The sequence below is a fragment of the Lactuca virosa genome, chromosome 7 (assembly GCF_052849685.1).
Source record: "Lactuca virosa cultivar CGN04683 chromosome 7, Lactuca_virosa_CGN04683_v6, whole genome shotgun sequence".
NCBI lineage: Eukaryota > Viridiplantae > Streptophyta > Magnoliopsida > Asterales > Asteraceae > Lactuca > Lactuca virosa.
The window spans coordinates 7,193,012-7,205,000 of record NC_136432.1 but is presented as its reverse complement, the minus strand read 5'-3'; the positions used below and the strand labels follow the sequence as shown (position 1 = coordinate 7,205,000).

Genomic DNA, 11,989 nt, shown 5'->3' with positions numbered 1-11,989 from the left:
TTATAGACAAGAAAGAGAAACCTTAATTCTGATATGCTAGTCTCATCCATAATTAGCTCATGAAGGAGATGACATAATTGTCATCATAGAACACCATGCAACTTCTTACAAAAATTTCAACGTTGAAGGATGTGTATGAGCACATGCCATGTATCATAGCACGTTCAACAACTCTCCAAAAGATCCATACCAACACATTCTTAGCTCCAACATCACTTTCTCTCACCAGGAGAGCTTTCTGCCACCAAAGAGAAGATTCTCTTACCATAAGAGCTTTATGTTACAAAAGAGAATTTTCTCTTACTAGGAGAGCTTTCTGCTACCAAAGAGAGACAATGTGTATAAAGAACCGTACATAGTAGGATGCTGACTATAACAAAAATCGCACATAACAGGGTGTTGACTAGGACAAGAACCGCACTAGGGAACACCACACCCTAGGTGCGCTTAGGAACATCTAAAAATGGTATTTGTTTTTTTTTTCTTCTTCAATTTTTATAATATTCGATTAGATTATATATATACTAAAAGCTATAAAAAATAAATTAAAATTTATGGTTTTTGATTCTCTACAAAAAGAGTATAATATTGATATAAAATATATATATATATATATTTTAAAACAAAAAATGAGGAAAAATGAAAAGTAAACATTTCATGGGTTTTGAAGAGTTAGAGGAAAATGAGATGACACGAGAAGAATAAAATGTGAAAGATGAGAACATCTTCCGGTCTTTACCAGAAAAGCTTTCTTTTCAAGACTTCACACCCCAATAAAGGTTGTTGACTAAAGTCATGAACGCTTTATATGATGGGCAAAGATCAAAACATATAATTCTTATGGTTAAACTTGCATGTAAATTTCAATCGACTTCCTTCTCTTCTTTTTTTTTATTAGGTAATTTAGTACTCTTCTATTTCTTCATTCTCGAAGAAAGAAATATATTGCAAATATGTTTAAAGCATACTCTTTGAGGAGGCAAAGATGGTGGATAATTAATAGCTATGAGATTGGGTCAAAATGAATAATTTATCATTGTGAATCAGAATATATAAATTCCAGTTGGTTGATTGATAAATATTATTTTTAATATATATTATTAATTTGAGCTATTAAACATGATTACAGAAGTATATTATTCAAATTATAATCCAAAGTTATCTATCTATGAATACATGAGGTTCAAAGTATTTGAGGATATTTGGACACCTTTCAGCTCATTTCTATATATAGAACAATGTTAAACGTTTTTATCAAAATATGCAATGAAAAGAGTTCTCTTACGAATTTATTCCCTTGCTTTTCAATTTGTTACTAAAATTTTACCGAATATCTTTATTGGAAAAATTAGCAAAAGTTTGATAAAAGTTAAGATAATGTTTTTACATAAATTGATTAAAAGTTTGCTTCGTTATGCATATTTATAAAATCATATAACTTCATTATTATATAAGTAAGTTAATTAAAAACATCCCAAAAAAATCGAATGCCATCATCATTTCAATGGGCCGAATGAGTACGTTTCATAATGGATTTAAAATAGAAAAACAGATTGGGCCTTTTGTTCGTTTCAAAACGGTGAAAGACCCATTGACAACAACTACATAATATTTATATTAGAAGTTTAACGCATTTAAAAAAAATGTACACTTAATATTTGGCAACTCGATAAAATGTTAATAAGTTTTCATAATTTTGTACTTGAATAAATTTATAAATTATACATGTTTTGAAGACTTTTAGTATAAATGTATACTTCATTATATAATTTTTATTTTATTTTAAAAATATTTTTGAAAAAGTTTTTTTTTTGGGTGACAAAAACATCTTTAAAATAAAATAAAAATTAGTGACCATTAGGTAAGTTATTTGACAGTGATTTCGTACAAGCTATTACAAAATCATTTAGGGGGTGTTTGTTTTATCTTTTAAAACATCTTTTAGCTTTTAGGAAAAAATAAAAAGCTAAAAGATGTTTGGTAAAAACAACAGATCTTGTAAAAGCTACTTTTAGATATAAGGAAAATGAAATTTTTGGAAAAGTCAGGTAAACCTGACTTTTTACAACTTTTCCTAAAAGGATTTTTGCCCTCTCAAAAGCTAAGCCAAACACCCCTTATATTGATCATTTTTATGGTTTTCTAAAAGAAAAAAGGAATGCAGTTAAAACCCTAGGGTTAAGGGCTCTCAAATTTAAGCCCAAAATCAGATTCTCTAAAAAAGCATCATTCCTTCCTGGGCTTTCTTCTCCATATCCATGAGAGTGAGTATGGGACTACTCCTTCGTCCCTCGACCTCCGTTTCTTGTCTTCTGGGCGAATTTCTCTGCTCCAGCTTCTTAAGCGGTAAGTAAGTTATTTTAATTTGTAATTGATTCATACAATTTATCAGTCTTTGCTTTCCCTGTTCAAACCAAAGCGTGATTCTTGAGTTGTTATCATGTTTACGGTGTAAAATTAGGTTACAAATCAGCGACTCTGATTTTGTTTATTGACATACTGTTTATGTACGTATATACAGCTGTTGAAACTGAGCGATTTAAATGTCAAATTCTCATCATCGTCATATTAACTCACACTTGACACTGATTGATTTTGATTTGGGAAGTGGATGCACCAAACCAAACTGAAAAAGATCCAATATTATCTGCGAAGCACATTAATTGTTCATAGAAATTGAAATACTTATAAGGTGCTTTAGAAGAGGCTTGTTGATGCTTCACCATCCATGCCTATAGTTTGAAGATTTTGTGGATTTCTTTCTCTCATTCTTCTGGTTGCCATTGTGTTTGACAGTTAACCTCCTTGTTTTCAACTATGTGAGGAAGCAACAAAACCAGTCCAAGCCAAGTACAAACACACTGCAGATTGCAGAAGAAGAATCGACAAAAATACATGCTCTAGATATCTGGTATACCTAGGCTGAAACAAACCCATGCATATTGAAAGTTGCAGAGCTAAAGAGAAGGATGATGAAGGGCTCTCAAATCTTAAAGGAAGCCAGGAAAGTCCATCAACACATGAGCAACACATGCTGCTACTACTCCACCACTAACTCTCCTGTTCCTGTGGCTGTGGATCCATTTGCTGCCCACCCTTCACACCACAACCTCTCCACTATCGAATCCAAATCCCAACTCCTGAAATCTTACACAGTTACTCCCCCAATCAAACCCTGGCCTCAAAAACTCTACCCCAAACGCCTTGTCTCCATCATCACCCGCCAACAAAACCTTGACCTTGCCCTCCAAATCTTCTACCATGCTGGGAACTACCACCCTGGCTTTGAACATAATTACGAAACCTACCACTCTATCATCCACAAACTCTCTCGTGCACGCGCCTTTGAACCTGTTGAAACCCTTCTTTCCCAGCTACAGAAGAAATCATCAAGCATCAAGTGTGGGGAGAATCTTTTCATCGATGTCTTACGTAATTACGGAATCGCCAGCAGACCAAAAGATTCCTTACGCATCTTCTTGAGGATCAAGGACTTTGGTGTCACAAGATCTGTACGTTCTTTAAACACCCTTCTAAACGTTTTGATTCAGAACAGAAAATTCGAATTGGTGCATGCTTTGTTCAAAAACAGTCAAAAGAAGTTCAATATCACACCCAATGTGTTTACTTGTAACATTCTTTTAAAAGCATTTTGTAAGAAGGGTGATATAGAAGGTGCACTCAAGGTGCTCGATGAAATGCCTGCAATGGGGATGGTGCCGAATGTTGTGAGTTATACTACTGTAATGGGAGCTTATGTTTTTAAAGGAGATATGGTGGGTGCAAAGAAGATGTTTGATCAGATTCTGGATAGAGGTTGGATCCCAGACGCCACCACTTACACAATCTTGATGGATGGGTTTTGTAAGCAAGGGAGATTGGTTGATGCTGTGAGAGTGATGGATGAGATGGAGGATAATAAAGTTGAGCCCAATGATGTTACTTATGGGGTTATGATTGAAGCTTTTTGCAGAAACAAAAAGACAGGTGAAGCTTTGAATTTGCTAGATGATATGTTTGAGAAGAAATACGTGCCGACTTCTGCTCTTTGTTGTAGATTGATTGATGTGTTATGTGAAAATGGGAAGGTTGAGGATGCGTGTGATCTATGGAAGAAGCTCTTGAGGAAGAATTGTACTCCTGATAATGCCATATCAAGTACACTTATACACTGGTTGTGTAAAAAGGGGAAGATTTGGGAAGCGAGGAAGTTGTTTGATGAGTTTGAAAGGAGTTCGATTCCTAGTGTTTTAACTTATAATACCCTGATTGCTGGTATGTGTGAGATGGGGGAGCTGTGTGAGGGTGGTAGGTTGTGGGATGACATGGTGGAGAAGGGATGTGTTCCTAATGCATTTACATATAACATGTTAATCAAAGGGTTTTGTAAAGTTGGTAATGCAAGGGAAGGGGTTAGGATTTTGGAGGAGATGTCGGGGAAGAGGTGTTTACCGAATAAAAGCACTTATAATATCTTACTTGTGGGGCTTTGTAACTCAGGGGAGGAAGATGAAGTGATGAAGGTACTTGAGATGGCTGCTTCAAGTGGACAAGTGATTGATGCAGATGTTTGGCAACTTCTTGTAACAAAGTTTGGTAGTAATTTTAGTAAGATAGGAGAAGGCCTTTTTCATTCCATATTGCTAAACTAAAGGCAGGCCTTTTTGATTCCATATACAAAACATACTCATTTGACTCATTTAACATTAATTCTATAATTTTAATGATCAATTCAAATAGTATGAAGTTGAAAGTCTCTTTTGGAACATTTGCATAAAATCTCAATCTTTTGCACATGTCTTTGCAAACTAACTCTTGTTCACAGTTTAATAATTCTGATTTACATGAGATCAAATAGGATTTGAGATATGCTCAATAGGGTCTAAGATAAGCCTAAATACATATTGCAGAAATGGATACAAAGAATGAGGTGCGATAATGAAACAAAAAGCATAGAGACAAAGGAAAAAATTGTATCAAAAGACAAGGGGCAATGTAGGGTTACACCCAATGTAACATAGTGGTACACCACTGGTTGTGTAGTGGTACATAGGGGTAAAAAAGGGTCCAAACTTGACCCGATTGGACCCAGAAGCAACCACCACCATCTGCCGCCACAACCACCACCATCAAAACACAAACAAACTTGGAAATCGCCACCACCACTTGCCTCCTCCACCACCACCACCCACTGAAAATCAAAAGGCATAACACATATGGCGGCAACTACTAGGGTTTACGACGAAAACAACAGAGGCAGCGGCGCCGCCACCACCACCGTATGAAAATCAAAACACAGAGCAGGGCGGCGATGACTCGAGTTGGTAGTGGTTGCTTCTAGTGGTGATAGGGGATGTGGTGAAATGGAAAGGGAGAGATAAGAGGTTTCAGTTTTCCAACAGAGGAAGGAGGGTGGTGTAGGTAGCTTCGGTGTTCGGACGACAGTGATGGTTGGTGGGTTTTGATGGCAAAGGGAAAGCGTGTTTCCAGTGGTGTGTGCATATCCGAAATGACGACGGTCTTTGGTTTTTCAGCGGATGACGGAAGGTGGCGTAGGTAGCTCCGATGATCGGAAGACAGTGGTGGTTGGTGGGGTTTGATGGCGGAGGAAGGCGGTTCCAGCAGTGTGTGCAAATCCGAAAATGGTGGCAGTTTTTGGTTTTCTGATGGAGGGAGGAGGGTGGTTAGCAGTGGCCGTTTTAGGCAGGTCCAGTGTGGCACCAGCAACACCTGCTTTTTCCGTACACAGTGGAAAAAATTTCAGTTTTTTGTTTTACCAATTTTTCATGTATTAGCAACACCTATTATGTATTTATGCGTCCGCCGCTCATGGTGGTTAGTTGTTAGAAGTACCCACTATGGTCGATATCTGATTTCGGCTTAAATTGATACCCGATACTTCTAACAACTAAATATACCAAATTAGTTAATTCGTCCGGACCCTAGGGATCCAAGTTTTACCCACGGATTCGGGTACCCGTGGATACCCGATCCGAACGGGGCGGGTATTCCCCGTCTTGACGGGTAATGGGGCGGGGGCGGGGATTATTTTTCATACCCGAAGCGGGTACGGGTCGGGGATGGGTATGACACTATCCGCCCCGTTTAATACCCGATTATATATATATATATATATATATATATATATATATATATATATATATATATATATATATATATATATTAGGATATTTTATTTTATTAGTGTTGCATTTAAAACTTAAGAAGATGATCAGTATAATATCAACCTAACTATTTTTTTAAAAGCTTGACACTTAGGCTAATATTTATTTCATAGCCTATATATGATATGTTAGACCAATTTAAAATATATCACTGGTTTTTTTGTGCGGCTTTTTAGTTGTTAGAAGTTAAATATACCTAATTAGTTAATTCGTCCGGACCCTAGGGATCCAAGTTTTACCCACGGATTCGGGTACCCGCGGATACCCGATCCGAACTGGACGGGTATTCCCCGTCTTGACGGGTAATGGGGCGGGGGCGGAGATTATTTTTCATACCCAAAGCGGGTACGGGTCGAGGATGGGTATGACACTATCCGCCCCATTTAATACCCGATTATATATATATATATATATATATATATATATATATATATATATATATATATATATATATATATATATATATTAAAAACTATTAGGATATTTTATTTTATTAGTGTTGCATTTAAAACTTAAGAAGATGATCAGTATAATATCAACCTGTATAATATCAACCTAACTATTTTTTTAAAGCTTGACACTTCGACTAATATTTATTTCATAGCCTATACATGATATGTTAGACCAATTTAAAATATACCACTTTCATAGCCTATACATGATATGTTAGACCAATTTAAAATATACCACTGGTTTTTATTGTGCGGCTTTTTAGTAGTTAGAAGTTAAATATACCAAATTAGTTAATTCGTCCGGACCGAGTTAGGGATGCAAGTTTTACCCACGGATTCGGGTACCCGCGGATACCCGACCCGAACGAGGCGGGTATTCCCCGTCTTGACGGGTAATGGGGCGGGGGCGGGGATTATTTTTCATACCCGAAGCGGGTACGGGTCGGAGATGGGTATGACACTATCTGCCCGTTTAATACCCGGTTATATATCAACCTAAGAAGATAAGAAGATAAGAAGATGATCAGTTGCATTTATAACTTAAGAAGATAAGAAGATGATCAGTATAATATCAACCTAACTATTTTTTTAAAAACTTGACACTTCGGCTAATATTTATTTCATAGCCTGATATGTATATGATAGTTTACCCAATTCCTACTTAATAGTCTTTTAGATAAATTTGATATTTTGATTTATGTATGTTCAAGAAGAAGATTTATTATGGAAGTCTCAAATGTTTAAAATATAATATCCAAGTGATGAACCAAGCTCATTGCATTTAAAATATTCAGATTTTTATATATATAATACTTTAGTGATAATGTCATGCTTATTGTATTCAAGTTATGCTTCTAAATCGAAGAATGCAAAAATCACATTATGTTTCATAAGACTGGTATTTTTTTTCAACAATTGTTTGAATTAAAAGATGTGCACATATATATCGAAAAACAAACAGTGAGAATGGTATCTTAGTTTGTTCAGTGAGCATTCTTAAATCATATATATTGAAAAACAAACACTAAGAAAATTTTTGTTTCCCTTTGAAAATTAATGTCGGGGACAGGTCCCCGTTTGCATCTCTACCAGACCCACGTACCTATGGTGTTGTGCACCAATACACGATATTGTCATACTCGTATTCTAGCGGCAAAAAAACACTTTTAACTAACCATTAACCACTATTCTTTTAATCCAATTTTCGAGGAAAGATTCTGTCAATCTCAACTCTATGATGTGCCATACATATATATTGTCAAAATATAACTTAAGGAATATATATAACATGGTTTGACAAAAATACAAGATATCCAAATTATTGATAATCATATAGCATACAATATTCCTCAACATAGTAATTGTGAATTTTTTTAAAGATGGTCTTTGACACTCAAGATTTTAAAATTAACATAATAATTAAGCGTACAACACATATAAATAAAAAAACTATATAATGATTTTATCTTTTATTTATTTTGATTGTTTAAGACTAGGTTTTCAAATGGGTCATTTAATCTATTAAATTAAATTCCATCACTAGACCATAACTCAATTCTTTTCATAAATTGATTTTTTTTTCCAATAAACTCAAAACTTGATGGAAAGCACGTCTATACAACTTATACATTTTATATATAACCACGTTGTGCGATATACATACTTTATTATAGTTACTTAACTTTTTTTGTCAACTTTTTTCTTATCTTTTATTTTTGTTAGAATTTGATATTGCTATATAAATATATAGGTATGAGGAAATACCACAGTTATTCAAAATACCATTTCAAAACATATTTTGGATAGTTATAATAAGATGTGAAATTTGTACGGTACCAAACATTTTTTTCCCCAAACCGTATACCGTACCAATTATAGTTGGTATTTAATTTTAGTTATAACTACCGTACTAAATATAATTGGTACCAACTTAATTGGCTAACAGTAAGTTCGGTTGGTACATGTTGGTGATGGTAAATACCAACATGTACAAGTGTTTTGTGAATTAGGTGTTATATGTTATTATGCACTTAAAGCATACATGTGTTTTTTTGTAAATAAGAGTTTTGTGAATGGTTGGAAAGGAAATTCAGATTTATAATTTTGTACCATAAGTTTATACTTAACAATGGAGTAAACGGGATACTTTAATATGGGTTTAAACTTTAAACATTCCTAGACGGTAAATGTTAATATCAAAGCTCTTGAATTCTTAACCATCAAATATATTTAAAGTTTTCCCTTCGGGGACGTCCAATAAAATTGGAACGATACAGAAAAGATTAGCATGAGCCCTGCGCAAGGATGACACGTACAAATCAAGAAATGGTCTAAAAAAATTTCGCATTTCCAAAAAAAATACATTTAAAGTTAAAATATACAATCTTTTATATATATATATATATATATATATATATATATATATATATATATATATATATATATATATATATATGAAAAATAAATTGGTTGTTACGGTAATACCTTGGTATTTAAAACCTTGTACCATTATTAATTAATTGGTATGGTATTACTAGCCAAACTTGTTGGCTACTAAACATATTGATTACCAACATAATTGGTTTGGTTGGTATACATGTTGGTTGGTTTTCCATGATACATATTTATCATCCCTAGTTATAGTGATACTTACATGTTAGTTGTACGGGTAGTTCCTACATCGATTATGCATTAAAACGCAAAATGCATGTGACTATCGATACAAATGTTATGGAATGGACTGTTAGTAATAGTTTTCAAGTTGATTTCAACAAATAATAACAATAAAATGTGATTATAAAATATCTACGTGACTACGTGGTTTGTAATTAACTGTACATGAATGATGATTTTCTATCGTTCCACCAAAGCTATATTAACCCGTCTCTAGAATTTGTATGACTACATCAACACTTTAAGACAACACATCGTGAAAAACCGAATATAATATTTTATGTATTAGTGTATTTTTTTCATTTGGTAAAAGTTGAGTAAGTTTGTTTTTCTTTTAGTTTAATATTTATTTTTACATGCAAAATTTTATTCAGTTTAACCGGTAAACCGGACCAAATAAACCGTAACCGAATTAACCAAAACCAATGAAATTGAACCTTATTTGGTTTGGTTATGATTAGTTTTAATATGTAAAAAAACCTATTAAACCGAAAACAAAAAGAAAATAATAACACCCTTACACCCCTAATTGCAGTAAGAAGCAAAATGATGAAAATATGTGTGTCATACCATAGTCCATATTTCATAGACGCATGATCAATCAAGAAAACAAGATGTCAGATATTTATAAAAATTGCGATTTTGTTCAATGCGCGTTGCGGCGACATCATTTTGTAAGTTGAATTTTAACGATTGTATTGATAAAAGTTAGATACAATTGTATTTATTGGTGGATAAACATACAAAGTCGATATCACTAAATAACTTCAATATATACAGTTGAATGAAAACGTATTATATGTGACAAATTCATTCGTAGGAATTGTATATAAAAATAATCATGAAACATCATGGTTGTAGAACTCGCTACCCTGTACCTGTTCGGCCGACTACCGAGTAGCGAGTACTCGGGAGTACTCGAGGAGTACTCGGATTCGGTAATTTATGTACAAATACTTTTAGGGAAATTATATATGTCAAAATCATAAGTTAAAACCATAAGTTGATTGAAATATATAACAAAATTAGATACATGTGAATACATAAAAACTGAAAAACACACAATGATCTCACTTCGTGAATAATTACTGAAATTTTAAGATATATATATATATATATATATATATATATATATATATATATATATATATATATATATATATATATATATATGTAGTAATAATCACATGTGTGTGTGTTAAATAGTAAATAAGAAAGCAAGTAAGTTTTTTTTAATTAACGAACGAAAGTTTTAAATTTATGTCGAAACGTTACCCACCTCAAATTTATACTGACACATACATAAAAATAAGCACAAAAAATTAATTTTTTTTAACTTAACGAACAAAAGTTTACTAAGGAAAAACAGATTTGTAACATCCTGTTCCGAATCGATTCCTAGTCTGAGGTTGTGGCCCGAAGATCGGTCATCATAAGGATTAGGGCTTTCGAAAAGGTAAGATCTAGGCCCATTTGGGTGCGGTTGATGCATTAGAAGTGATCCGGGTGTTCGGTTTGTATTTTGAAGCCTAGGAGTATTTTGGTAAAGTGTCAGTTCGGGCTTTTTTTTTGAAAATGGATTTTTGTTCGGAAGGTCTTAAGAAAGGTTTGAGTTGTTAGAAGTGTAGGGCTTCTCGTTACCTTTCCGTGGATATAAGGATCGTCGGAATCAGGCTTATAACGAAGAAGTTATGGCCTTCGGAAGTTTCGTGGTTTTCAGGCTTAGCCGAGTACACGGGGCGTACACAAAGAGTACGCGGGGCGTACTAGTGAAAAAGGTAGTACACGGGGCGTACCTTGGAGTACGCTGGGCATACTGACCAGGATGGTCGCGAATGTTCTTCGGAGTACGCTGGGCGTACCATAATTACGTTGGGCGTACGGGAGTCAGATCAGAACCCTATTTTAGGGTCTTGGACCCTATTTAAGCTCCTTATCTCATAACCTAACCCTAATACCTTCAACCTCCATCCCTCTAAACCCTAGAAATTGTCATATATCATCCATGGTGGCATTTTGAGCTTATGGAGTCCATTTTTGGGGTGTTTGATCCATTTTCAAGAAGATGGAGCTTGATGCAAAGATGGGAATCAAGGAGGAGCATATGGATCTAGCTTTTAGGACTCACTCTCATCTTGATGAAGGTATAAATCTTTGAACTTGATCATTCATCTCTTAGATTTACCATTTTTGGGTTTTGGTTCCTTTTTGGTCCCAAGGATGAAGCTTTATGGTTCAAATCTGATTCTTGGACTTAGGGTTGCCACCCTTGATGCTATTTGATTCCCTAAGACAGAAAGTTGCCATCTTGAAGGTCTTAATGGGTTCATGCATGAGTTAGGGTAACTTTTATGGAAGTAGAATGCCATTTTTGGAGTTTGGGTTTGTTTGGGGCATGCAAAGTCACCAAGTCAGTGACTTTATGGGTTTAGACGTTAAGTATAGCTCATATTTGTGATTTGGACTGGTGGGATCAAGTATTAAGCACTTAATGGGTTTTGTGCATGAGCTGTTTGTACGCTGGGCGTACTATGTAGTACGTTGCGCGTACAGTCCATTTGCCCAGTACGCTAAGCGTACAGAAGAGGTACGTTGGGCGTACGCACTCAGAAGGATTTTGGGCTTCGTGTGGGCTGTAAGCCTTTCTGAGCCTTGACCAGTTTTGGGTTGGATTGGTGG

General features: G+C 34.7%; 1 protein-coding gene and 1 non-coding gene across 2 annotated transcripts; both read left to right on the top strand.

Annotated features, from left to right (window-relative positions):
- Positions 1-2,229: 2,229 nt before the first annotated feature.
- On the top strand, positions 2,230-4,766 carry LOC145124819 (Pentatricopeptide repeat (PPR-like) superfamily protein). The gene is made up of 2 exons (XM_079060282.1): positions 2,230-2,346; positions 2,797-4,766. Exon 2 carries the CDS (start codon positions 2,970-2,972, stop codon positions 4,650-4,652), a length of 1,683 nt encoding a protein of 560 aa, XP_078916408.1. The 5' UTR covers positions 2,230-2,346; positions 2,797-2,969; the 3' UTR covers positions 4,653-4,766.
- A 4,108-nt stretch (positions 4,767-8,874) lies between these two features.
- Positions 8,875-8,977, top strand: LOC145127920 (U6 spliceosomal RNA). The gene has a single exon (XR_013716526.1). It is a non-coding gene; the product is annotated as a U6 spliceosomal RNA (small nuclear RNA).
- Positions 8,978-11,989: the final 3,012 nt, after the last annotated feature.